At 46.5% G+C, this 27,504-nt stretch overlaps 1 protein-coding gene across 8 annotated transcripts in view; it reads right to left on the reverse strand.

The window, feature by feature from the left end:
- Prickle2 (prickle planar cell polarity protein 2) overlaps positions 1-27,504 on the reverse strand; it is a 287,253-nt gene that overhangs the window by 49,760 nt on the left and 209,989 nt on the right. For all 8 annotated transcript variants that reach the window (XM_087181640.1, XM_004871601.4, XM_087181639.1 and 5 more), the window contains one exon: positions 20,129-20,312. In XM_087181640.1, the coding sequence (XP_087037766.1) occupies positions 20,129-20,272 (144 nt within the window). In that variant the 5' untranslated portion in view covers positions 20,273-20,312. Of the gene's footprint in view, positions 1-20,128; positions 20,313-27,504 lie in introns of those variants that run through there.

The following is a 27,504-nucleotide window of genomic DNA, read 5'->3' on the forward strand; positions in this document are numbered from 1 at the left end:
CGCAGACGCAGACACACCGCAGCAGTCAGCCGTGGTCTTCGGCCCTCTAGCGCCATCGCGTCCTCTCCTGCCATCTCCCCAGACTTTTCCTTTTCTCCCTTCCGGTTTCTAAATCCCTGGGCACAGCATCGAAGTGAAAAACACAGAAGCATTTATATACTGGTGGGAGTTTTGTTTTCTTAAGTTAAAGAGGACAAGGGTTCAATATATTGTGGCTCTCTATGAAGAAGGAAAAAAGCAACAAAACCATCCCAAAACTTGGTACAGTTCAGTACACAATTGCCAGGCTGTTCTAGGAGGTCAGCGGTTCTTACTTAAAAGGAAAAAAATTTTTTAAAATCCTACACTTGGGGTTAGCTACTCAGGAATCATCTAATATTTACCAACAGTATAGAAGGAACCTGCATTTGTCCTTACTATCTAGGTCTTGATTATAAAAAATGCTGAGTCTATTCTGCACTGCAGGAGAAACCACCAGCAGTGTGAAGAGACAACCTACAATGTGGGAAAAAATTTTAGCAGCTGTCCCTCAGACAAAGGACTACTATCTAGAATATATAAAGAACTGAAAAAAATCAGAGCCCCCAAATTCAAAGACCCAATTCAAAAATGGGCATCCGAAATGAACAGACATTTCTCAGACAAGGAAGTAAAAGCAGCAAACAAATATATGAAAAAATGTTCAACATCACTCGTCATTGGAGAGATGCAGATGAAAACAACACTGAGATTCCACCTCACCCCAGAAAGAATGGCTGCTATTATGAAATCAACCAATAACAAATGTTGGCAGGGGTGTGGGGAGAAAGGAACCCTTCTCCATTGTTGGTGGGAGTGCAGACTGGTGCAACCACTGTGGAAATCAGCATGGAGATACCTCAAAGAACTAGGACTGGAAGTCCCATTTGACCCTACTATTCCACTGCTGGGGATCGTCCCAAAAGAATTAAAAGAATCATACCACAGTAATATATGTGCAGTCATGTTCATAACAGCACAGTTTGTAATAGCTAAAGCTTGGAAACAGCCCAAGTGCCCATCAACTGGAGAGTGGATAAAGAAGATGTGGTTGTTTTTTTTTTTTAAATAAAATGGAGTACTACTCAGCCATAAAGAATGAGAAACTAGAGACATTTATAGCTAAATGGCTGCACATTGAGGCCATACTCTTAAGTGAAATAAACAGGACACACACGTGTAAATACCAAATAGTTTCTCTAGTGTGAGAAACTAAAAGTGTAAATAAGGATTAAAATGAATAATTGATAATGTGAAATAGGAAGAAAAGGTCCAAAGGGGTAGGGGAAGTGGGAGGGATGGGGAAAAGAGAGAAGGGAAAGGAAAAAATATGAGAAAAGGAAAAAATGGAAACAAAGTCTTTGTAAATAGGGAAGAGTGGAGGGGGTGAAGGGAGGGCAGGGGAATGGGGAAAAAATAAGAACCAAGATGCATCATGTAAAGGTACAAGATCCCAATGAGAAGTGTAAATGTGTTGTATACCTAAAATGTACCAGTAGAAGAATTTAAGGAAAAAAAAATATGACAAGTAACATGAAAAAAATTGCTAAGTCTATAAGTTTGCCTAAATTATGCAATTTCTCCCAGTTCCAGTGTCTTCTAGGAGTTCTCTAAAGTCAGAGTGCGTTAACTCCTCTCATGGAGTCACTGTGAATTAAAGGCTATCCTTTACACTTGAATTCAAGGCTGTACAGAAATGGCAGATGGTACTGTTCTTATTGATAATGATGCTGGAAATCAGGATTTCACTGGGCTGCCAATGTCATGATCTGAGCGTAGGAATCTAGGGCAGGGTTGGCACTGTGTGAAAACCACCAAGCATGGAGGCTCTTCCTATCTTCCCAAGCCTAAACCTTATGGTGTCCATTCTCAAAATTACAAAATGGCTGCTGGAGGTGTGGCCATCACATTCATATTCAGGCAAGGATATAGGGCAAAAGGCCTATTATCTCCCAGTTGGATACATTACATTTGCAGAGCTTTACTAGAAGGTTTTTTTTTTTTGGTACCAGGGATCGAACTTGGGACCTTATGCTTGCAAGACAGGAAGCGGAACCACTGAGCTAAATCCCTGGCCCTTTGCTAGAAGTTTTAACCAACTTCTGTTTATAACTCCTTGGCTGGACCTATCTATAAGGGAATGTGGGAAATATAATCTTCAGTAGAGCATGTTGCTGCCCAGAATAAAATCAGGATCTGTCAGTAAGACAGGCGATAGGCCCTCAACAATCTGTGTCCACAGTGCGGGCTGAATTCCGGGCTCTCTCTTCTGTGTGGACTCTCAGGAGTCCCCATGTGGCACCTTTTCTGGGCTTTAAGGCACCGTTTTTCACTCAGTACCCAACACACACCATCCCGAGCTGGCTTCCCCTCTGCAACCAACTCCCCCAGTGAAACCAGCCTGTAGGGCGTGGAGGAAGCAGCCACAGACAGACCCGGACCAGCTCAAATGTTTACTCTCCGACGTGATCCACGTGACCCACGATGATGGTGTTAAGGTCAAAGAGCTTTTCTTGGAGACTACAGCTCCTCGATCACAGGACACTACTGGAGCCTCACCCTAGAGCACAGGTGCCGCTGTCTGGACACAGTCCATGCAAGGGCTTCATCCTCACACTGAGCAAAGGGAGGCTGGGAACCTGTGGCTGAGTGGGACACAGATGCTCGCGTGTGCATCACGAAGCGTGCACTCCGACCGGTGCGGCTACCTGCAGCCAGGGTGGCCAGTCCTGCCCCGTGGGGGCCCCGCCGAGTCAGCTTACGCTCGCAAGGGTTTGGTTTGTCCTGTTCTGAAGGTCAAAGAGCAGTGAGGGGGAACAAGGTGACAAGGGGCCATAAAAGGCTGAGTGCCCTTCTGATGCCGCTGGAGAGAAACAGACGGGAAAGAAGGTTGCTTAGGGTGAGCTACGTTAGCCACAATAGCAGGTACTAGTGGAGTGTTACTGGCTTCACACCACAGACCTTTTTTAATTAAACACTTTTATCATGGTAAATATGTATGAACACAAGATTTGCCATTTTAACCACTCTTTGAACATTTATAAAATCTTCTTCCATCGCCTTTCCCTTCCCTCTCTCCTGCCTCCACTCACCTCTCAACCCTTTTCCTGTTTGTGCTCTGTGCGTTTTCAGTACCTAACGTCTCCACGCCCCGTGTGCACTTGGTATGTGTGTGTTTCAGTCCCCTGCATCCCCTGCACCTCTGTCTCGGGATCTTCTGCCCTCTCCCTATGATCTGCCTTTTATTTTGCTCTTTATTTATACCATTTCCAACTGCAGGATTCAGTGGCATTAATCATCGCTGCCATCTATTTCCAATACCTTCTCACCAGTCAAAGGGAAAAACTACTGCTCAGGCAACGCATCCCCATTCCTCCCTCCCCCAGGCCCTGCAGCCTCTGATCTACTTTCTGTCCTGTGAAGTGGCCGAGTGTATCAACAGAAGCGAACTCACGTGGCTTTTCTCACATGGCATGTTGTCAACCCATGCTGAGTATACACTGAACTTCCTTTTCCTGGCTGGTCTGATAGTTCATGGTGCACAGCTATGACATCTGTTTATTCATACTGTACATCTGCTAATGAAACATGGACGTGGGTATCTTACCCCCAAAACTGGACTTTTTACCGTTGAGAATGAAGCTTCAGTGAACACTGGCATACAAGTCTCAGAGCATCACTGCTAACTGGGCCAGCTGTCTCTTCTGAATTTGTAGTCGCGGGCTATTGGCTCCACATTTTCAGGATCACAGAATTCCCACTCTAGACTACTTCCCGCTTAGGACAGTCTTCCGACTGCTCGAGGGGCAGCACAGGAGGCAACCGATGTGTCAGCTGTCAGCCGAGAAAGGCGGGAGCTGAGTGTGAGTGAGGTCTGACCGCACGGCCACCCCAGCAGTGCCCCTCAGCTCCTAGCCTTCCTGCTGCCCAGGACAGAGCCGAGGCCCCTCCAGCCAGCCGGGGTACACCTGTGAGTCACAGCTGCTGTCCCGTGGCCAGGGGCAGCGCTGCCAGTGCGTCCAGCAGCCATGCTCTGTTGCAATCACCTCCTTTCCCCTGCTGCCCACCTCAGTCTTCACCCGTGTCAGTTACTCCACAGGAAGCACACCTGAACCCTTCTTGGAAATCGGCAGGAGATGGAGGAAAAAGAAAAAGAATTTTACTCAGATATTCTTAAGAAGGGGACCTATGCAAATGGAAGCCTCAGAATCCGGTCTGCGCTGTGTTAAATGAAGGCAGAGAGCTGTGAGGAGTAACAGACAGGCAGTGACCCTACAGTGGTCAGTACTGCTATGATTGCGCTTTACAGGGGCACCATCCCCAATTACGTCGGACACAGGCCTGAGTGACTAAGAGCTCAAAGGCAGGCGAGGTGGCCCAGAAGGTGTGGAGGTGCAGGCCAGTCTAGACGGGAAGAAAAACCTTTTCTGCCAACTCCAGGAAATTATATTAAAAGTGTGTCACGTAAGGTCACTATCATGATTAGAAGGAAGGCAGAGGCACTGACTGACAGCACATTCTAAAAACCAAATGAGACGGCAGGACAAGGCATGGAGCATGGCGTGTGCCAAGACCCTGAGCCTGGGGAAGCCTGGAGGCCCTGAGAGCGAGGCTCTGGTCTGAGTGTGTGCCCGGAGCCCACGCCAGTCACGCACACCCCCACAGCGGCGCCGGGCGGCAGGCCCAAGGGAGGCGTGAGGGATACATGAATGTGGCTGGGAAGGGTGCGCAGCACTCACCCCTCTGCTCTTCTGCCGTCCTTCCACCACCTGCCAACTGAGGACACAGCAAAAAAGCCCTCACCGGATGCCGGCACCTGGATCTGAGTTCCCAGTGTCCAAGAAGACATGCAAGTATAAAACTCATCGGTAGAGGGAATTTATAATCAAGTTGAGAATGCCCCATCACTGTAAGAGCAACACACGCACCTTCAACCACGAGAGAATAAACTTCCAATCTTTGACCACCAGCCAGCTTCAGGCATGCCGCTGCAGCAGCACACATGGACTCAGGTCGGTAGCCCGTGAAGGGAAGGGCGGGAGTCTGCACCACAGAAACAACTGTATTCCGTTTTACCCATTTACGTCAAGCGAGGGAAACGGAGGAAAGTGGGAAGATATTACTAAGAAACACGCCAGGGAAACAAGGGGGAAAAGAAAGCAAAATAACTGGTAGGAGTGTGTCTTCACCGTAATAAAGTACTTGTCGATTAAAGATAGATTGGTAGCTTGAATATAAAAATGCCACACGCATCACGTACTGGGTATAAAGTTCCACTTAAAACTGTAAGATTAAAGGTGAATGTATGGAAAAGAAAGCTAGTATACAATGTTAAGAATGCGCAAGCTAGAATTTAAGCAAGTATAATCAGGAGGGGTAAGAAGGGATGCTACAACTGATTAAGAAATTGTTGGTCATTTCAAAATTATTAATAATATGACCTGTTGACCACTTTTATAATATGCACTACTTCACTACTTGTATTCTAGAAAGCACTACTAAGAATTATAAAAATTATTTTCATGTTACAATAAGTAAAATGAAAAATTATTTAAAAGAGGATGTTACAAAATGAAAGGAACAACCTATCAAAATCAGCTACATCCAAAAGACTTGTAAGCACCCAAAAATACACACTGAAATACATGAAGCAAAAAGGAAGAAACAAATCTCTAATCACGGAGAAAGAATATAAGGTGCCTCTGTTAAGCACTGGTTGACCAAAAATCAAAAATCTTCAGGGTATTGCATTTCACACCAGTAGTAGTTATCATTCAAAGAGACATCACAATTCCCCACAATTGGGGAACACTGCCCCGTTCATGCTTCCTTCATAACGGGAAGCACATTCCAAGCAGGAAACAGGAGCTGGAAGAATTCCCCCGGACATCATAGGGAAAGAGCAGTGAGGTGCACTAACTGCTCCCTAAATTCTGGCTCTGTTGAACAGTGGCAAGTCATGTACTTCCCTTGAGGCTGTTTTCTTCTTCAATATCAAATGCAAGATGTGGGCTTAATAGTTGCTGTGCTGTGTTTTTTTTGTTTCAAATAATTTTTCTTTTCTTTTCTGGATGAGAATACATCTACATACGATTTTCTAGAAATGACATACTTGACTGACAACTATGTTTTGTTGTTTAGTCCTCGGTCCTATGCCCCAAAATACAGAAAGGAGTCGAAAGAGGGGAGGGGAGGGGACAAGACGTCTGTACCCCTCACACTGCAGTACTTCCTGTAAGTTACACTATCAAAATCACAAAGGATAATCCTTTTATTTTATTCTTCTTTTCCAAAATTTTAAAATATTCTAATTTCTTTACATTTCCATCTAAATTTTGATGTCAGATTCCCTGTGCCCATAAAATATACTGCTAGAGTTTTTATTGGAACTGTATTAAATCTATAAATCAAATTGGGAAGGACTGACAGTTTTTATATGAACATAGTATATGTCTACATTTAGGCCTGTTTTGATTTCCTTCGGTACTATTTAGATTTCAGCATACAGACCAAGTGTACATGTATATTTATACCTCAGTATCTGTTCCTTTGGAACTACTGTAAGTAGTACTTATTATTCCATGTTCCTATCTACATTGCTAGATAGTCGTTTTTCAGTATCCATAAAAGAGTGGTTCCAGGAAACTCCACAAATACCAAAATCCACAGATACTCCAGTTCCTTTAAAAATGACATAGTATTTGTATACAATCTATACACATCCTCTTGTATATTTTAAATCATCTCCATATAAGTTATAATACCTAAGACAATGCAAATGCTATATAAATGTTATATTACATTCCCTAGGGAATATGACAACAAAGGGCCTAGTTCAGACACATGCTTAGTTCGGCCACAGTTTTTTTCACATACTTTTAATCCATGGTTGGTTGAATCTGCAGACAATGAACCTGAAGAAACGGAGGGCCAAATGTACAGAGAATTAAGACTGGGATGGGTGTGGGTGTGGGTGTGCATCTCATATCCTGTGACCTTGCTGAACTCTAGGTTTTGAAGATTCTTTGGGACAATCACGTTGTCTGTCAATGGAAACAATTTTATTTCTTCTTTCCCAATCTCCTCCGCTTTTATTTCCTTTTGTTGCCATGTTAATGCTGACCAGGAGTTTCTAGTAAAATACTGAACTGGAGAGAGGTTAAGAGTAGACATTCTTGCTTTGTTCTTGTTCATGGAAGAAAACTTTCATTCCTTCACCATTAAGTATGATGTTAGCTGTAGTTTGTTTGGATTATGATCTTCCTTTTATGAACAGTGGAATTTAATTTGCTTTGCTTTGAGGATTTCTGCAATATGTTCAGGAGGTAAATTGGCCCATAGTTTTCTTTTCCTTTGTCCTTCCTGTACTGTTCACTGTTCGTCTGGTTTACATAATCAGGTTAATTCTGGCCTCATAAACAAAGGTGGAAAGTGTTTCATCACCTTCTGAGTTCTGATCCACTGAACTGACTGCTTCCCGGGTCGTTGGTCTGGTTTTCCCACTACTAACAGGTGGGAGAACCTCGCACCGAAGCCCAGCAGGTCACCCAGCTCCTTGTCGGCCCCTACCGTGGCCATGCGCTGTTGGTGGGGTTCATCTCCGGGCCCTCTTGCAGGTCCACCTTCTGGTGAAAGTTCTCTCGGGCTACGCATGGGCAGGCTCAGCGGCCACCTTCCTCCGGGCGGGATGCGGACCCCACAGAACTTGTGGGTCTCCTCGGGTGGTCATTTTTATTGCAGAGGGGTCTCAGCACCGCCCCTGTGCTGTCTTAATTATGCTTCTATTCTAGAATTCTATGGTCCTGTCTACTACCTCTGGATGAGAAATTTAGACTGAGACCTCAGTTTTGTTTTCCCAGATGGATCATACCAAGAAAAGTGTTTTCTCACCAAGTGGCCTGTCCAGTCAGTAATAAGACTTAGTCTTTCTTGATATCCCAGATGCTCATCAGACATTCTATAAGGCAAGAACCACTATTATATCCATTTTATTTTACCAAGATAAAATAACTTATTCAAATCATAAATACTAAATAGCCAGAGAGTGGTAAAGCTGACTCTGGACCCAAGAGTGCCTGATCCCAAAAGCCATGGTTTTTCCTCACTAATATCGGGGGTAGATCACCCACAACACATGCTTCAGCAGACCTGTTTCCCATGCTGTTTCATCAAGAAGAATCGTTAACGTGGACACAGCAGGACCCAGGAGAAGACTGATGGTTCAGAACCAGGTACAAGCCCAAGCTTACATTTATCCACATTCTCTCTCCCTCCCTGTCTCAGAGTTGAGGGCTGCTGAGTGGTTGGCAAAATTTGTTGGTTGGGCTTTCAGCTCTTTTTCCTGCATGTACCTCTGCCCAAGGCTGTGATGCTTGCAAATGGAAAAGGAAGGTGAAAACACAAAACCCAAAGTGTGGAGAAGCCAGGGACGTCATAACCCCTCCCCAAAAAGGAATGCCATGAGGATGGCAACATCACCTCTTTCCTACACTCTTTGGGAAGAGAAGAGGTTTCCGGGCACCCCAGGACCGTAGGGAAATACTGTCCTAGGTAGCCAGGGACTTTACGGTGTGTTTATGTAAATTAGGAAAAGGTCACCTCCCAGCTATGAATTAGAAAAGGTCCATCCCCGGCTGAAGTCCTGCACAGCCAGGTGAGCTGCAGGGTGCTGGAGGTAAACAGAAAGTACTCCTTCCGCTGGGAGTCAGCAGAGCCCAGGAGAGAGAGTATTAGCTTCCAATCACTGGCTTGGCCAGACTCTTGTGCAATGCACAGTCTGTGCACCTGTTTGTGGGAGTCCTGATCCCAACTGAGGCTAAAGTCTAAGGACTTTTCCTTTTGTTTGGGAACAGAAAGTACAGATTCGGAGACTGCTGGAATAATGAGCTTCCCTTAGCATTCCTGAGTCTTACTCGGTCTTTCTAATGGTCATAGCAATAACTATCGCCACTGTCTTTCCTGAGCGCCAACTACATGCTGGGTCCAGTCCTCAGGGATTTACCGAGAGGATAAAACGAGCCCGTTGTAGAAGTGAGCTTTAGTTCCATCCACCTGGAAGCTGTTGTTTCTGCTCCAATCTCCCTTTTGTGTGTATAATTCACCCTGAGAAGTTCTTTTTGACAGGAATTGGCCAAAAGGCTCAGTGCTTCCTGAGGCAACTTAGGGACCCTTAAGAAGACGCCCTCCTTCCAGTTTGCTAAGGAGCAGTGTGTTTCATCAAGTGATAGCACAATTTGGTAAGTCCTGCATGCCCTGACGTACACGCATGCAGTGAACACTCCAGTACACCCAAAGTTCCCCCGGTCCTTCCCAGCCCCTCCACCTCTCCCATCCCCAAGCATCACTGATCTGTTTCCTGTCACTACAGATTAAGATTCTTTCAGGCCAGGGATTTAGCTTAGTGGTTTCGCTGCCTGCCTCGAAAGTGCAAAGACCCGAGTTCGATCCTCAGTACCAAAAAAAAAAAAAAAGATTCTTTCATATAGTCACATGTATCAATGCCTGTGTTCACTACCCTCATTATCCTGATGCTTTCGGAGGCATACGTGAAATCCAGGATTCGAACACTGATGTAGTTGGTATCACAGTCTACCCTCTTGAACACTAGAGGCCAGAAAGGTAAGTTCTCTGAAGACAAAAGCCAGCGAGGGTCAACCCAAAGCCCAGAGTCTGTGTGTGTCTTCCAGGAAGGGAGATTTTGCAACCACCTGGGAGGCGGAGATGTAACACGCCACACAAAGTAAGACAGAAAGGCTGAGGGCGGGAAGGGCCAGCGTTACACTGTGCCTGCAAAATACCACACTGAAGTGAGTTCTAGGGACTCATGGTCTGTACCTAATGGGCTCTTAATAAAAAACTACTGAATCAGTATATGGCTCAATGCTCAAACGGATGAGTGATGGATGGACAGTCGGGTGGAGAGGTGGAAGAAGTTAGTTATTTGTTGATTTGGCAGTAGATTCGCCCAGCCATTTCAGGAAATTACTCAAAATATCTCTTGAGTACCAAGTCAGAGGTGATCACCTTGACAGTAGATTAACCCTCCCACCCGCCCACAGCATAGACCGCTCGGTTAGCAGACAGGAAGTGCAGCTGTGCACTCAAACAGGAAGCCCAAACCCAGAGGTCCACTCCCGATCTCTAGGGTCCCAGAGCGCATGCACTGTAAAGGTCAGAGCCATCTGTCTGGAAAGCTGGGAACTCTGCATTTGCCTTCCCTCCTGCATTTGCAAACGGACCGTGGCTGCTTGGCCTCCCATTCTGCATGCAGGCCTGGACAAGCTCCTGCTGGGCCACTGGCCACGCTGCTGCTGACTTCATGTGGCAGAGGCCCTAAGGCCTGGGAACCCAGGTTCTAGCCCCTCTCTGACAGCTCTGCTGAAAACAGGTTTAGTAACAGGCAGTTTTATGGAATGCTGCACACTCAGGCATAGTTCTCATTGTTATCTGATGACATCAGTGCCTTCAGGAGCCAAGATAAACAGAGCAATTGTTCACGTGACCACTTTCCTGAGAATCTAGAGGTGGGCTGCTTTGGGCCTCCTGTCCCCCATCTCCCTTTGCCTCTGACACTGCACTGGAGAGAATGACAACAAGGGCTCTGAGGAGCTGCTGCTCAGGGGAGATGTAACCCAGTCCCACTGGAGAGGCGCGTGTCTTGCTGCCACCCGGAAATTCCATTCTGAGCCCAGCATGTGCAGAACGAGTAATGAAATGAAAATGGCACTCTGCAAATGGCTGGCGAGTCTAACGATGGTTTTTATGGGGTTTTCAGAGGGGCCATTAGATGGTGCATTCCTTCTTTACAGCTCAAACCCCCCGGCTGGCTTGAGCCATGAGCCACGCTGTCCTCTCCCTTCCCCCATCCGCCAGCCTCCGGTCCCTCTCGGTATAAATAGCTTCTCACATAAAAAGAGCAAGCTGTCAACAGTCTGAATGCAAATGGCGAAGAAGGCCGCCTGGCACGGTGGCCTGGCCATGTGGTGGGAGGCACAGCTGTACGACCAGTGATGGGGACCCAGAGCCCTTGGGGACAACAGCAAGGAGGGAGCTGGGAAGCAGAAGTCAGGAAAGGACCCTACACCATCCTGAGTTGTCTAGTGTCCAGCTGATGTCCAGGCCGAGCCAGTTGGGGCAAGAAGCTAGAGATGTGCTACGGCCAGAGGATCACAAGTTTGAGCCCAGCCTGGGCAACCCTGCCTCAAAGTAAAAAATAAAAAGGGCCAGGGATGTAGCTCAGGGTGAGGCCCTGGGTTCAATCTCCAGCCCTGCTAAGTAAAAATGAATGAATCAAGCAAGCACAAAGCCAGCCAGGGATGGAACAGGGATGCCCCTGGGGCCGATCTGCTGTTACCACCCACGGGCCAGTCCCTCTGTGCGTGTGGATACCACTCTGTCTGGTGAGCGCCTATGAGGTGTCCGCACTCTCCCAGGCACCTTCTGGACAGCCATCTACCCTTCGCAGCCACTTCAGACTTGAGCATGAGCCTCTCCCCACTCGACAGCGAAGAAAACTGTTGCTCAGAGCACCCAAGTGCGCCCAGCCAGTAAGTGCCCAAGCCAAGGCGTGCCCACGTCTTCCCTGCAGTGCGGGTTTTCCTTACAGCGGCTCTCCAACCTGGGCGTGCATCAGAAGCACCAGAAGGGCCTTGTACAGCAGCCTGCTGTGCCCATCTCCAGAGCCGGGCTCAAGGGTCAGGAGCAAGGCTGAGAATCTGCCTTTCAAAGCAAGTTCCCAGGCGACGCTGGGGCCGCCGCGTGGGACCCGCACTGTGCATTCCTGGGCAAGGCCGACTGGTGCTGGGTCACCGGCCAGCATCACACGGGACAGGACGTAGGCCCGCATCTCTCCGTAGAGGCTTCTCTTGGCCACGCCCCCTCGAGTGCATTCTCCAACTCAGGGCTGGATCTGCGCCTGGAGGGGCAAATCGGGCCCACGGGCTGCTTGTGCAAGTTCTGCCGTTACACAGCCAGGCTTGCTGCTTTACCTCTTGTCCATGACAGCTTTTATGCCGCAGCATCAGACTGGCATTTGGACAGAGACTGCATGGCCTGTGAAGCCCCAGTATTTCCCACCTGGCTCTTCACAGAACGTTTCTCGATTCCTGGCTATAAATCACATTCGCTTGTTGTTGTTGTTGTTTATTGCCTTGCTAACACACTGCTTTCTGCGTTTGCGCTTTCACTCATGAATTTCTCTGCATCCTCCGGTGGAATGACATCTCCATAAGGGCAGGACTCAGGAAGGTGCTTGGCAGGTGCCATTCTGGATGGCTGAGCGCCACCTCGTTGTACCAGGAACAAGAGAGCCGGAAGAGGAAGTGGAGTGAAAGCGGGGGAGGGGGAAGAGCAAAGATGAACAGACTGCCAGTGGGGAGGAGTCTTACAGGGCAGGGCTCTGCTGCTTCCCGTAGTGCTGGGGAAGCAGACACAGGCGTAGTCACCAAGGTCACCCCGAGGCTAGTGGTCACTCCCAACCTGATGTGGAAGAGCCTGGTGTGCTGGCTTCCCCGGATGGGTATCATGGGTAGAGGACCAGGGAGGAAGCAGGGAGGTGGAGGAAGAGCCCAAACAGCTCTGGAGCCAGAGGTGGCAGGTGTGGATCCTGGCGCTGCCACTCCCTGGTGGTGCACCTCAGGCTAGTAGGGGCCTGCTAGGAACTTGGCCAGAAGGTGCTTCTCGGTGCCTCTCTGGTGCCCTTTGCTGGGCTCTCCGCTGCCCAGTCTGCACCTGCTGCAGAACGCGGTGGCAAAGGGTGACTGGGTCGTATGGTTTCCCAGAGGCAAGCACAGCAGTGGGGCCTCCCCGCCCCGTGTGGGGTATACCTTCCCAAACCTGGACACTGTACGGACTCCACTCCTCCCGCCAGGAGTCCTGCAACACTCGCCCCAAATTCTTTGTGCACAAAGCGGGCACTGACTTCATTTCACTTCTAAGCTCCTCTCAAAAGAACACTTGAACTCTGTAATAAACCTGTGCTTTGCCTAACAGCTTCCTTCATGTCACTCAGCAGCAGCTCAAATACCACCCAGAGAAGGCAGCTCTGCACTCAGCCTAAGCTGGCCAAACCTCTCAATACCCAGTCCACACTTGTGATCGCGGAAGTTGTTCTCTATGCTGTATAGGAAAAATTAAATGAGACACAACGCAACTGGCAGAGCATACACGACAATGTCTGGCACAGCTAAGCGTTCATGAGATGTTCATATCACTACTATCCACACTGCTGCACTTTCGAATGATATCCTGGAATTATCTCAATCACTTGTATGTGTTCTGATACAGTGGTACCCTGGTTCACGATTTGTTGTGCAATTCCAGAAAAGATGGCCAGGTTTGTGTTCGTGTGGGAAAGGTGCCCGCAGTCATGTGTGTGGCCCAATGAAGAGTTTGCAAACAAAACAAAATTTTGCCAAATGCTTGTTTGCCGAGCAAATTGTCCGTGAATAAAAGCGGCTGTGAACAGAACCACCATTGTGTATTGACCCCACTCGCTCCCCTTATAATACAGTGAAGCAAAAGCTTAATTTTCTTTTGTACGGCTTTGTCCCCATGTCCAGAGAGTGGCCAATACACAGTTAGGTACAAAGTAAACATCTGCAGTGTGAATGACGAGCTGGGTAGTCCAGTGGCACTCTTTACAGACACTTCTGGCATGTGCTTCAATCCATTCCTCACCCTCCGGTTAGGGGGAGACCCAGTGGGATCCTGCCAAGAAGCCTCGGTCCAAGCCAGCCGGGAGACAGGTGCTGAGCAGCTGCCGAGGGGCAGACTGCGAAGCTGAGTGATGGAGCCGCCTGCCAACCTGCTGGCCCCAGGAAGATGTGCAGGGTGGTCCTTGTGGCCAGGCTCTCTTGGCGCCCAGGGCACCTGCAGGGGACAAACGCCTCACTCTCACCGGGCCTGGGGTCTGCGATGTCGTGGGAGAGTCTGGGCTCCAAGAAGGTGGGTGGCAGAGTTCAGTTCTTCTGCAGATGGCCCGAGCCTGCCCAGGACACTGGAGAACTCAGAATCAGGTGGCTCCCTCGGGCCCTGTTCAAGAGCCTCATCAGAGGGAAGTCACCTTTCCAGCAGCCCCTTCGCAGGGATCTGGGAGCAGGAAGACTCCCATACTGCAGAATTAGAAAGTATCCTATCAAAAGCTGTTGAGAAGGAATCTGATTCCCACAAGCCCCATGGTCCAGCCCCTCCTCTCCCCACCAAACCAGCTACTTCCTTGGGGTGCCAGACATTCTCTTGCCCCTCCGTGCCAGCTCAGGGCAATCACACTCACTTACTCACTGCTGTTTCTCAAGACCTGCAGGACAGAGACAACTGTTTCATTGAGCAACTTCTAAGCATTGTCTCACACCGGGCCAGATCAGTCTTGGGATCTCCAGGTCTGACAGTACCGGTTCCAGCTTCCGCTTGCCGGGTTAGAGCTGTCTGTTACTCACTAGCTGTGTCATGTGATCTCGGCCGAGTTACTTAACGTCTCTGGGCCTTGCTTTACTTGCCTCTGCGGTGGGGATGGGAATAGCACTGCCAGATAAGGTGGTGATGAGAATCAAATGCGACGATGGGTGGCAAGTATTCAAGAGGGTGGTGGGGCCACAGCGCACCCCCAGTGAGACTTTAGTCCATTTCGCTGTCATCACTACCAAGAGGAAGCGAGGGCCCTGGAAGGTGAAGGACTTCGGTGAGGGAGCAAAGTGAGGGGCAGCAGAGTGGCGGACACAGCAGCCTCCATGGAGGGAAAATCTCTCTGGCGTCCATCTCTTCAGTGTGACATCACCAGAGGGCCTGTGACCTGCTCTCAACAGATGCCTGTTGGGTGTCTGGCCTGTGCCTGGCACTGCTAGGTGTCAGGGGGAGAGGGGACTGCAGGATGGAGCAGCCAAGATCCCTGCCCTTCGGGGTCTCAGAGCGGGTGGGGGTATTAAGCAAATAATTACACCAGTAAGTTAACTATGAGTTTGATAGCTTCAGTAAGGAAAAAGGCAGGTTTTACTACAAAGCATGCGGCTGGGAACCCAATCCTGCTTTGGAGGTGGGTCAAAGAAGCTCTCTGAAGCTGGGCATGGTGGTGCATGCCTATAATCTCAGCACTCGGGAGGCTAAAGCAGGAGGATTGCTGTGAGTTCAATGCCAGCCTGAACTATGGCGAGAATATGTCTCAAAAAAACAAAAAGAAAAGAAAAAAGAAGCTCTGTGAGGAGGTGCATCTAGTCTGATGCCTGAGCCACAGGAATGATCACTGACAACAGCCAGAGGAGGAACTGCATCCCCTCCGGGTAGACAGCGGAGTGGCGCGGGGCTGTCAGTCTCCCGCTCACACTGGTGCTCTCCCTTGCCGCAGGGTGGTTATGCTCAGGGCCACAGCGGCAGTCCTCCTGCTGCCTGCCCTGTCCCCCCGGAAGTCGGCGGCGGGGGATGCGCAGAGGTCTGGACGAAGAGCCTGCCACTTTATGTGCAAAGCAAAGTCAGCTCAAGGTAGAATGACTAGCCTTGGAGGTGAAGGGTTTGGGGTACTCCTGCTGAGAGCCCACACGGACTCTGAGTATCGGAATGTAAACTGAGAGGACATCACTCCAGAGAACCAACTGGAGGGTTTTTTGGGTTTTTTTTGTTTTTTGGATTTTCACAAAGGAGTAACCAGAAGACTCTCCCCACATGTGTCCCTGGAGACTCCACCTGAGGACCGGTCAGGTCTGAGCTCACCCGAGGACCGTGTGGCGTAACAGTGCGGGATGCTTGACGCCAGCTGCCGCGGTATGTGACACTGGAAACACCAGCAACGCCGGGCGGCAAAAGCAGACCTTCAGCTCCACGGCACTCAACAGGGCACTCCTGGCACTTGCGAAGGGCGCTTCTCCTTTGTGCAGGATCCTGTGGAACTTTCTAGGATACGTGCATCTCAAGGGCCGGTGCAAATGCTGGTGGAATCTGCCAATCCTCTGAACAGTAGCTGCCCCCTAGTGGTGGGCAGTGCCACTGCACGTTACAAACGACGGAAAACTATCCAACCATTACAAAGGATGTTTGGAATTCGAATGTTCAAATACATGATGTGGAAATAATAAGTCACAGTAAGTACAGTGCACCACCACATGTCCAAACCAAAACAACACAGACACGCACTCCTCTATACAGAGATACTTAAACATAGCCATAACGAGGTTGAAAAACAATGTTCCTTGACTGGTGGGAATCAGTGGTTTTTATTTGCTTTTTGAGATATCTCATATTTGGGGTTTTTTCTTTTTTAAGAAACATAAAAGAGGCAAAGGCCGTTTCTGAGCTGGGTGTGGCAGTGCCTGTGAGGAGGGTTGAATGCGCAGGCCCCACCTGGGCTCATACAACCAGCATCTTGGCTTCTTACGAGACCTTGTCTCAAAATGGAAACGCAAACAGGGCTGGGATATGCAGCTGAGTGTGAAGGCCCTGGGTTCAGCCGCCAGCACTGGGGAAAGTATGTCTGCTTCGGAGAACGAACACACGCACACCAGGCTCCCCTGGCCCTGCAGGCCTCGCTTCCACTTGGTGAAAGCAGCAGGGTCACCTGTGGGCGCCGCGCCTGCTCCAGCACTCACCCTGCTCAGCGCTGGGCTGAGCTGCACAGCAGCACTCGTGATGTGGGAGCTCCGTAAGTGTGTGCCACACACAGCCATTCTCCATCTCCACTGGGCCAGAACATCGCTGAGATGCCCTCAAGCTTCTAGCATCACTTTCACCACTGGTTCTCTATTGCCCAGAACACCTGAAATATCACGGGTGTCACACCTGGGAGATGCTGCTAGCATCTAGTGGGTAGCGTCAGGGATGCTGCAGAACACTGCACACTGTGCGGGGAACCCACTCCAGCGAATCACTCAGCCAGGAGTATCCACCATACGTACTGAAGAACAGAAACCCTGCTCGCCATTTGCCTTCTTACAGTCTTTTTTTTTTTTGGTACCGGGGATGGAACTTGGGACCTTGGACTTGTGAGGCAGGCGGCGGAACTGCTGAGCTAAATCCTGGGCTCTGCCTTCTTAGTTTTGTTAAGGATTTTTGCACATCCTTCCTGAAGTATTATCGACTGTAAATTTGTCAGCGTGGCCCCTCTAAGACATGGGGTACACACTATAGACCAAGTTGAAGGGAAATTGGAACTTTAAAAACAGACTCTTGGTCCTACTACCCCCAGGCTCTCTGGATGACACTGAAGCCCTTATCTGGAGTAAGCAGAGACAAAGGGTCTGGGCACAGTTTTGATTAGTTTTTGGTCCTGTCATTTAAAATCATATGACAAACGCCTTTGCTTCTCAGCATCATCTGTTATACTTCTCATTTTCACACTATTTTAAGAACATTGGCTTTTGCAGCTAGTGAATTTTTATGAAATTAAATGCTCGTATTCAAGAACACTTTCCTAAATGGGAGATGACTTTCATTTGTATTATATTAAATTGAAGGAATTTCTCAGAAGAAATCGAATAATAAAGAATATCACCTGAAGGTGTGTGTATTAGCAACCCCGTGCCCAGGGAGGGAGATGGGAGGCTTCACATCAACATGCAAGCACATTACTCTCACCCTTAACTGGTCATTAATATTTTGCCTCCAGCACAGTGCATTTTTATGTGCACTATAATTTTTCTTGATAGAAAAATAGCTTTTCTCAAATCATTGACGACTAACACATTAAACATTAGAATTTTTATTAGGGAAAGGGATTTAGGGCCTAAGTTTTTCTACCTGAGAATGAACTAGGTAGCTTTTAAAAAACCTTTAAATCAATAAATAGCTCTGTAAATAATAGACTTTAAAAGATCTCATAATTTAAAAATTTAGGCCCATTTCTTTCATACAATATGACCACTTCAGACACATTTAATATCGACTCACATTGCAGTGGGCAAATATAGAACCCTTCCAATAGCTTGAAAAGCTGTTCTCTCTCTGGAGAGTAATTTCCCTTTCTAATCATCTGCGTCATATAGGTTTGAGTAAGCACAGAGAACACAGAAAGTCTTCCCAGGAACAACAGAATCATAATAGATGGGATACCTTCTCATCTGGCATAATTCTAGCCTTTTGTTTAATAGCGTTAATCATTTCCTTTCACAACAAATCAAAGAAATTTCAGTTTTATGCTTCCCAAAGACATTCATTTTGGATGAGTCAAGTGGCCTCTAAAAATATCATAGATTCTCAGTTGGAACTGGTGGATTTAATCAAGATCCCAGCCTTTGCAACTGCCTATTCTTAGGGTCAAGGTGAATAGAAAGTTTTCTCTGGATCTGAGTATCTCTGAGTGATGTTTCATGGTTTGAGAGAAGAATCTACTGAGACAGGAAATTGAAAATAGCTTCCCTTTGGAAAATTCAGCACACAATTTAGCAGGAAGCCATGTTGTTCAAGTGAACAAAAGAAATATTGGGTCCTGCAGAAGGTGCTGGAGGTAAGGGAGCAGCTCACAGCCTGTCTGGGTGTGGGGTTCACACTGGCAGCAGGGGCAGCATCGGAGATGACCAGCCAGCTGCCACCTCACCTGAGCTTCTAGACAAACACGCAAATGCTGTCATTGTCTTAAACTACTTCTCTACTAAGACAATCTTTACAGGAGCAGAGGAAATGTAAGCTACAACCTCAACCCACGGACTGCACACAGAAAAGCACTCACTCCTCCCTGCAGATATCCCGACTCAGAACAGTCTCAGTTCTCAGGGAGACAGCTTCTGTGGCTGTTTCTAGCTGGAGCTATGTTCTTCACATTAGGAACCAGAACAGAAGCCACAAAACTGAAGCACATGTTGGGTTCAGGAAAATAAAACAAAAAAAATAAACAGACTTATTGGACCTTGGAATGATTTGGTTAAGTAAGATGCAATTCTGAGTAAAAAGCATGGCCAGTGCTCATCTCCAGCCAATTACACCGCTGCAGGAGCGAGAAGAGCCGCGAAGGTGAACCTACGGCAGGTGTGCCGCCGTAGACTGCTTGTTATCATTGAAAGCTCTAAAAGGTCCGCCATCATTACTCTAGACCCTCAAAATTTTAAGACAGAATATAAACCTGTACATGAAAATCCTTACTCTCAAGTGCTAGTAACTGATTAAGTTTTTGAACAAAACCTTGGTGGTTAAAAAAATCCTACCCGACTGCACCTGCAGTTTGCAACATCGACACAGAAAAAGGAAATGAGAAATGACAGCACAGACAGCGGAAGGGTCACTCTGCTGACATTATCAGTGAATTCTTGGCTCTGTCTCAATTATAAAGAACTCACTCTAGGACCGGGGATGTAGCTCAGTGGTTTCACCGCCTGCTGTGCAAGTGCAAAGACCGGAGTTCGATCCCCGGTACCGAAAACAAAACAAACAAACAAACAAAAAAGAACTCACCCTGAACCATCACTACACCTAGAGTGCCTCACTTATAATTTCCAGGCTGTCCAACTCAAAGCTTCTGTTGGACACAGAGATTGCCAGAGAAAGAATGGAACAGGCCAGGGGAAGACAACCAGTAGCTCTCAGGAAAGATGCTGAGAATTCCCGCCTGGCACACATGCTGCTAAGCCAGCCCAGGGCTGATGGAAGAGAAGATTCCAAGTTCCAAGAAATGCAAAGCAAAAGCTGTGTACCACTGAGAAAAGTGCACTGCAATGGAAAGAAACCAAGTTCTCCGCATCAAGCCAGTAATATTTACAGCTTGTGGGCAGTGCCAAAATACTTCGGCAATGTCAATGTCTTAAACACAGTGTGAATCACCAGGCCGAATGAGGCAACTCCACTTCCTCACTCTCTCTTAGAAAGAACCAAGCACTGCAACTCATGGTCAGCGCTGTGTCTCTGCTTCTCCCCACCAAAAATGATGTTTTGCCACCTAACGTTTCGAAGCCAACATTTCTGAGATGTTTCTAGACGACCTGTGAGGAGTTAATAGTAGCCATAGGAATGAATCACAAGGGATCACTCCAGGATCAATTTCACTCATTTCCACTGAGGCCTTGGCATCTTTAACTCATTCAGACCCCACCTCATTTGCCCCGAGTCGGCAAACTCGACCCTTGCTCCTGAGCAGGAATGTGAAGGACCACTGGGTCCAGGTGTAAAGCCACAGCGCATGGCCCCGCACCCGGGACAGTACCTGCTCGGGCTTCAGCCCCGGCGGGACCCAGGCGTACTCCTCCAGGGCGCAGCCCGAGTCGTCGTCTGAGGTCGAGTTCCTCTGGAAGTCAAACATGAGCTTGCTGATGGTTTTCTCCATCTCCAGAGGCATCACGGTCACCATGTGCTCCTCCTGGCGACACTTGCAGTGCAGGCAGATCTTCCTGCGGGCAGCAGAGGTGGTGGTGAGAAGGAAGGAAAAAGAAACCGTTTTTCCCCGCGGCAGTTTCTCCCCTGTATTCCAAACCATAGACACATTCCTTGGCAATGGGCTCTGGCAAAGACATCTCCAGCTCTGACCCCAAGCACATCTTTCTCTGCAGAAGGTGTGGCACACGTGTGTAGAGTGAAAACGGGGTGAAAGGTCAGGGGCCTGCTAAGGATAGATGCACACAGGCCCCAACCTTTTCTTCCAAATCAATATTCCAAGGGGAATGAAATGTAATTACTTTACTGCACAGAACACTGGGTGTGGACCACAATTCCCTGCACTGTGATGCCAATGACATATGCGTAACACGCACGCTGACCAGGAAACCACCAGATTTAACGAACATTCACAATACCTTGTTTTCATAAAAGGTCTCTAAGGCATGGAAAATGGTTTTTTATAGAGCTGCAGGTGAAATTTTCCACAAGAAGAGAAAATATATCCCCCCCACCAAACAAATCTGGCCCTAGGATCTCATGGAAAAGACATTTTCACCTTCACTAAAAGTCCCTGGTTTGAAATTCTAATAAGAAACCCAACTTCTCCCTATGTTCTTAGTTTTTGAAATACACATGAAGATCATGCATCTAAATTATTTCAAAAGGTAGCAGCCAAAGATAAAATTCTCTTCCCAAACTGAACATTTCTCTTTTAAGGCTACCATCTGTTCCCTTATCTGTGGCTACAGAAATGATGAAGCAATAAAAACGTTGATGTCAGCAACCCCAAACCGTTTCTAGCTTCCATCGATAAAACAGAAAGATCAGAATGGAGAAGGTTTTAGGAAAATCTGCTGTTGCCTGTGCACTCTGGCCTGTACTACTGGTTTCAGTGGCACCTTAGAAGGCGTCCCAGGGTTCTAACCTCCACGTGTGCACGAAGCTTTTGACAACGGCTTTGTTAAGGCACAGTTCACACACCATCAAATCTACCCTTTTACTTATTTTTGTAGTAAAAATACCTTTTTTGTATACGTCTGCAGTACCTAATGATTACATGTACAGAACACATCTTAATTCATTTTTTCCTTTTTCTCTTCCCCATCCCACCTCTCCCCATCTCTTGGACCCCTTCCCATTAGAGAAAGTTCTATCTCCCTACTTCCTATCATCTATCTTTTATTTTGCTCTTTATTTATAATTTGGATTTTTCACCTAAGAGAACCCATGTGATCTCGAAGCTTGTGTGTCTGATTTATTTCACTTAACATTATGGCCTCAAGGTGGATCTTTTTTCCTACAAATGACCACGCTTACCCTTCTTTATGGCAGAACAGCACTCCAACGTTTATAAAGACCACGTTTTCTTTATCCATTCATCTGTGGATGGACATATAGGCCTGTTCCAAGATTTAGCTAGTATGAATCATGCTGCTACAAACATGGGTGTGCATGCATCACTGTAATATGATGTTTTTAACTCTTGAGAAGGTACCTAGAGGGGGAATGGCCGGGTTGAATGCAATTTCTTTCAGTTTTTTGAGGAATCTCCATACTGATTTCCATAGTAGTTGTACTAGTTTATGTTCCTACTCACAACGCAAAAGGGCTCCTTTTTCTCCAGAGCCTCGCTACCATGTGTTATTATTTCATTTTTTTTTTTTTTTTTTTTGGTACTGGGGATCGAACTTGGGTCCTTGCGCTTGTGCAGCAGGCAGCGAAACCACTGAGCTAAATTCCCAGCCCCATTATTTCATTTCTTAATGACAGCCATTCTTTCTGGGGTAAGATGGAATTTTAATGTTGCTTTAATTTGCATTTCTCTAATGGCTAGTGAGTGATGCTGAGCATTAATCTACTTATTGGCCACTTGTACTTTGTATTTTGAGAAGTGTCTATTTCAGCTGTCCATTTTGGGGGGGTAGGTTTTTTTTATTTTGGGAAGCCTAATTTTTTTGAGTTCTTCATATACTCAAGATATCAGTCCTCTGTCTGAGGAACAGCTGACAAAACTTTTTCCCATTCTGTGGGTTGTCTCTTCACTCTGTTGGTTGTTTCTTTTGCTGTGCAGAAGCTTTTTAATTTGCTATGATCCCATCTGTTGGTTCTTGGTGCTATTTCCTGCGCAACTGGGGTTCTGTGTAGAAAGTCCTTGCCTACACCTATGATGTCAAGAGTTTTACTTATTTTATCTTCCAGCAGGGTAAATGTGTCTGTTTTAACATTTAGATCTTTGATCGATTTTGATTTTAGCTTAGTACAAGGTAGAGACGTGGGTCTAGATTCAGTCTTCTGCAAGTGCCCAGTTTCCCAGCACCATTTACTAAAGAGGCTGTCTTTACTCCAGGGTGTGTTTTGGGTCCCTTTTTCAAAGTTCAATTAGCTGAATGTGCTTGGGGTTGTTTTTGCACCCTTCATCTTGTTCCACTGATTCACTTGTCTCTTTTTGTGCCAGTGCTATGCTGTTTTTATCACAGTAGCTTTGTGGCATAACTTCAGGTCTGGGATTGTGATGCTTCCAGCTTTGCTCTTGTTACCCAGGATTGCTTTTGCTATTCTGGGTCTCTTCTGGTTCCATATGAAGTTTAGGGTTGTTTTCTCCATCTTTGTGAAGAATGCTGCTGGTATTCTGAAAATCTATCCTTTTAAAGTATACGATTCAATGGCCCTTAATGTAGTCAGAGTTGCACAGTCATTACCAGCATATAATTTTAGATACTGCAACCCCAAAGCTCATGAGCATTAGCAGTAACTTCTCTTATCCCCTACTCCAAGGCCCTGGTAACCATTAAGTTATTTTCTGCCTCTATTGGTTTGCCTATTCTGGACATTTCATATAATAAAACCAAACAGTATATAGTCTTTTGACACTAGCTTCCTTCAGTAAAATGATGTTGTGGTTAACCCATGCTGTAGCATTTATCAATCCCTCATTTTCTTTTATCATTGAGTAATACTCCACTGTGCAGATCCCATTTCCCATTCACCAGTTGGTGGATGACAAGGACTCTTTCCTCTTCTGTCAATAGTGCTGCTCTGGATATTCAGGTACAAGTTTTGTTCTTATTACTGTTGTTGTGTGTGCATGTGTGTGCATGTATGGCCATATATTTTCATTTTTCATGAGTACATATCTAGGAATGGAACTGCTGGGTCATATGGCTACTTTATGTTTAACTTTATGAGGGACTGTCCAACTGTATTCCAAAATGTCTTCATCACTATACGACCCCTCATCAATGAATGCGGGTTCTATGTGCCACACGTTACTGTCTCTCTGTGGTAGCCACCCCAGTGGGTAGGAAGTGGTATTTAGTTGTGGTTTTGACTTGCAATTCTTTAATGACTATTGAAGTTGAGCACATTTTAATGAACTTATTATATATCTTCTTTGGAAAAATGGCTAGTCAAACCCGTAGTCTATTTTTTGCATTAAGATATTTGTGATTTTATTGCTGAGTTATGAGTAGTCTTCTTACTTTCTGGATGATGTTACACAAAGCACAAAAGTTTTTAAGATTTTGATGAAATTCATTTTATTTTTTTCTCTGTTGTTTGCACTTCTGCTATCATATTTAAGAAACCATGTCCTAACTCATGGTCATAAAGATGTACTCTTAGAGTTTGATGCTTTGAGCTGTTACATTTAGGTCAATGATCCATTTGGAGTTAATCTTTGCATATCTTATGAGGCAGAAGTTAACTTCATTCTCACATGGCTGTGCAGTTGTCTTGGTGCCATTTGTCAAAAACATATCTTTCCCCCATGGTTGATCTATCTCAAAACCTTTGGTCAAAATCAAGTGTAAGAGGGCCAGGGATTTAGCTCAGTGATTCCACCGCCTGCCTTGCAAGCGCAAGGACCTGAGTTCGATCCCCGGCACACACACACACACACACACACACACACAAATCAAGTGTAAGAATTTATTTCTGGACTCTCAAGTGTCTTCCACAGATCTGTATGTCAGTTGCCCACTGTCTTGAGTATGGTAGTTTTGTAGTAAGTTTTGAATCATGACATGCGAGTCCTGAAACGCTATTCTCCTTAATGGAAACTGGAAAACTCTTCTGGTTCTTGCAGGCCCCTTGCATTTGCACTCCTAAACACTGAATTTTGGGGTTAGCTTGGCAATTTCTACAGAAATGCCAGCTGGGATTTCAACGGGGACCACACTGAATCTGCAGATTAACTTGGGGACTACCGGCATCGCACCACTGTTAAGTCTTCCAGTCCCTGCACGCGGGGTGTCTTCCTACTCATGTCTGTCTACTTTAAGTTCTTTCCATAATATTTTGTGGATTTGAGGCACAAGGCTTGCATTTCTTTTATAGGTCGATTCTTATATATTTTACTCTTTTTGATGCTATTGCAATTGGAATTTTCCCCTTAATTTCATTTTCAAGTAGACAGTATAACAGAACCAGATAAGAGTTTTTACACTGATATTGTATCATACAACCCTGCTGAACTCACTTATTAGTTGTATGTGCATGTGTTCTAAGATCATGTCATAGGTGGAGAGAGGCAGTTTCATTCCTTCCTTTGTAACTTCATGTCGTTCATTTCTTTGTCTTGTCTTATTGCCCTGGCCTGAACCTGTAGTACAATATTGAATAGAAGTGGAAAGAGTGGACATGTCTTGTGCCAGATGTGGGCTTTTTATGTAGATGCCTTTTGGGTTTTGTCAAATGCTATTCCTGCGTCTGTTAAGATGGTCAGTTGTTTTTCGTCCTTATTCTATGAATGTGCTATGTCTAAAATTTGACACAAAAATGTACATCGAAGAAAGTAAATCATTTTAGCCCAGCCAAGTTAGGTTTGTTGGATCTTCCCACTTCCCAATTTTTTATCACACCGAAGACCCAGAGACAGAACGCACATGCCTTGGATCTGGTTAACATCTCCAAGCTCAAAAGAGTTCCATCCAAACCCTGGAGGTTGCATTTGAAAATAGTCAGAGCTCATTTTAACAGTAACTCTTTAGTCAGCTGCTGAAAAGAGGTCAGAGTTGTGTTTTTTTGGTAATTCCTCAGAATATTTTTTTTTTATCAGTTTATGACTTTAGAGGAAAAAATTTCAGGGTGTTTATGCAAATTTAATAAGTTCTTTGGTGATTAGTGCTTCTTATTAGAGAGTCATATTTTAAAAACAAAATGTAAAAGAATTTTAAAAACCAAATACAGTCCACTAGATTATCTGTCAATGAAAAATTCATTTTTTCAGCAATGCAGGGAGAACACAATATTTATTCTTGATAGGCATCATCTAATGAGTGGAAGTGCTAGGAGAAGCAAAACACAAGCAGAAAGCAAAATGCAGAGGCCCTGGTCAGATCCGGAGTGAGGCTCACTGAGCTTGTGGGGACAGCCTCAAAGGCTCTACCTAGTCACCCAACAAACGAGATTGCAGACCTGCCAGCCCAGCACGCTCCCGGCTCAGGACACCAACCAAAACAGAGTCCTGACTCAGGCACCTGGGTGCTCAGAGGAGAGGACACAGCAGGCACTGGCCACAGCCAGTGCCCTTGGCAGCGGATTCCAAGTGCAAGTGTGCAGGAGAGGGGCCGCCTGGCTGGGGTGGGCAGGGCCTCAGCAGAGTGCAGAGCAGGGGCTCAAACGAGGCTCTACCTGAGACCCGAATGAAAAAATTACTGATGGAAACACACACACCGCCTTCCAACTTTGGAACATCCAACCTCTCGAATAACAAACTCACTCAGAAAAGGTAAAGTCCAGGACAAAAAAGGAAAGAAAACAAAAATGGCAAATCAAAACCACAAAGGCCTTAGCCATATTCCCAGCTAGCTGCCTGCCTTCTGCTCTTTATTTATAATTAATAGGCACTCCCGTGGCCAGGCATTTTTATTTGCAAAAAATCTCCAACCTTTGCGTGATTCCACGACTGCCTTTGAAAAGGCTAGTTTAATAACCTCCGCTTACAAATTGGAATGCTAAGGCCCAGACACTCAGGGAGGAGCAGAGGGTCAAGGAAAGTAGGGGACTTCTCTGGGCCCCCAGCATCCTTTCCCTGTGGGGCTGCACACCCAGCAGTGCCAGCTCTGTCTCAGGGCACCGATGAAAGCTCTTTAGCCGAATGATGCCTATTTGCAAGTGTGTGGGGAAGTATATGATTTGGCTTTTTTAAATAGATATTTATGAAAATAGAACCTGCTAGTAAAGCAGGGTTTAACTTGCTAAAAAGTGCATTGGTTTCATTCTGTCAGAGTTGACATTCTACCTGCACATAATTGGGTTTGTGAATGACAGGTTTCTGAGGAGTAAGCCAGGATTCAGACAGCAGAGGTGCCGCTCACCCTTTCCTCCAGCCTCTGCCCCTGAACAACCTCTGCAAATGCCAGCTGCAGTCTTCATTCGTTCTCTTCTGCATCCCAGCAGCCACAGTGGGCTGCAGCAGTGGAGGCCCTTTCTTTGAGGGTCTCAGCACAGTCTGGTCACCTGCACCCACAGGCACACCTCGGGGGAAGGACGCGGTGCATGACAGCAACGGGGCTCTTGGGATGTGCAAGAGTCCGTTATACATAGCCGGGGCACGGGGAGGAAAGATCCACCCTGGAGGTGCTGACAGGTTATCTGCACCCCGAACCCTGGGCCTCAAGGTCTGGTTTCGCGTGAGACTTGATAAGATGGAGGCAGAGTTCTTCTTCAGAACATGATTCTGACAAGTGTCAGCCATAAACTGCAGAAATCCAGATTTGGATGGGACTGTAAACATCATCAAGTCCTTTCTCCCCTTTTCCTTCTCTTTTACCTACCTTCTTTTTAACTTAAAAAATTTTAAATTTCTTTAATTTTTGTAAAAGAGCTCATATGCATGAAGAAATTCAATCTACAAAACAGAGCTGTCCAAGCCGCTGTTAGGAAGGAGACTGCAACCCCTGCTCCTGCCCTGTGCGATCGCCTCTCCAGGCTCCGGGCAAGTTCACGAACCTCAGGTCGTTAGGGTCCAAAGACGGAAGTGTGGAGACCACCACACTACCCAGACTGCTCTGTCATTTCTAAGATGTACCAAAATATGAAATCAATGTCTCATAACTGCACAGATGGAAAGAAAAAATAGAGGCTGTTGACAGCTTTTAAGAGATCATTCCTAATCATGAAACTTAGCACAAAAATGATTCCAGTCGCAGGAAATTGTGTCTGGTTGCCAAGACATTGCACGGTGATGCTTGGGAGTGGAGGGGG

The sequence above is a fragment of the Heterocephalus glaber genome, unplaced genomic scaffold, assembly GCF_053883595.1.
Source record: "Heterocephalus glaber isolate CG9 unplaced genomic scaffold, H.glaber_assembly_v1.0 deba00001472, whole genome shotgun sequence".
Taxonomy (NCBI): Eukaryota; Metazoa; Chordata; class Mammalia; order Rodentia; family Bathyergidae; genus Heterocephalus; species Heterocephalus glaber.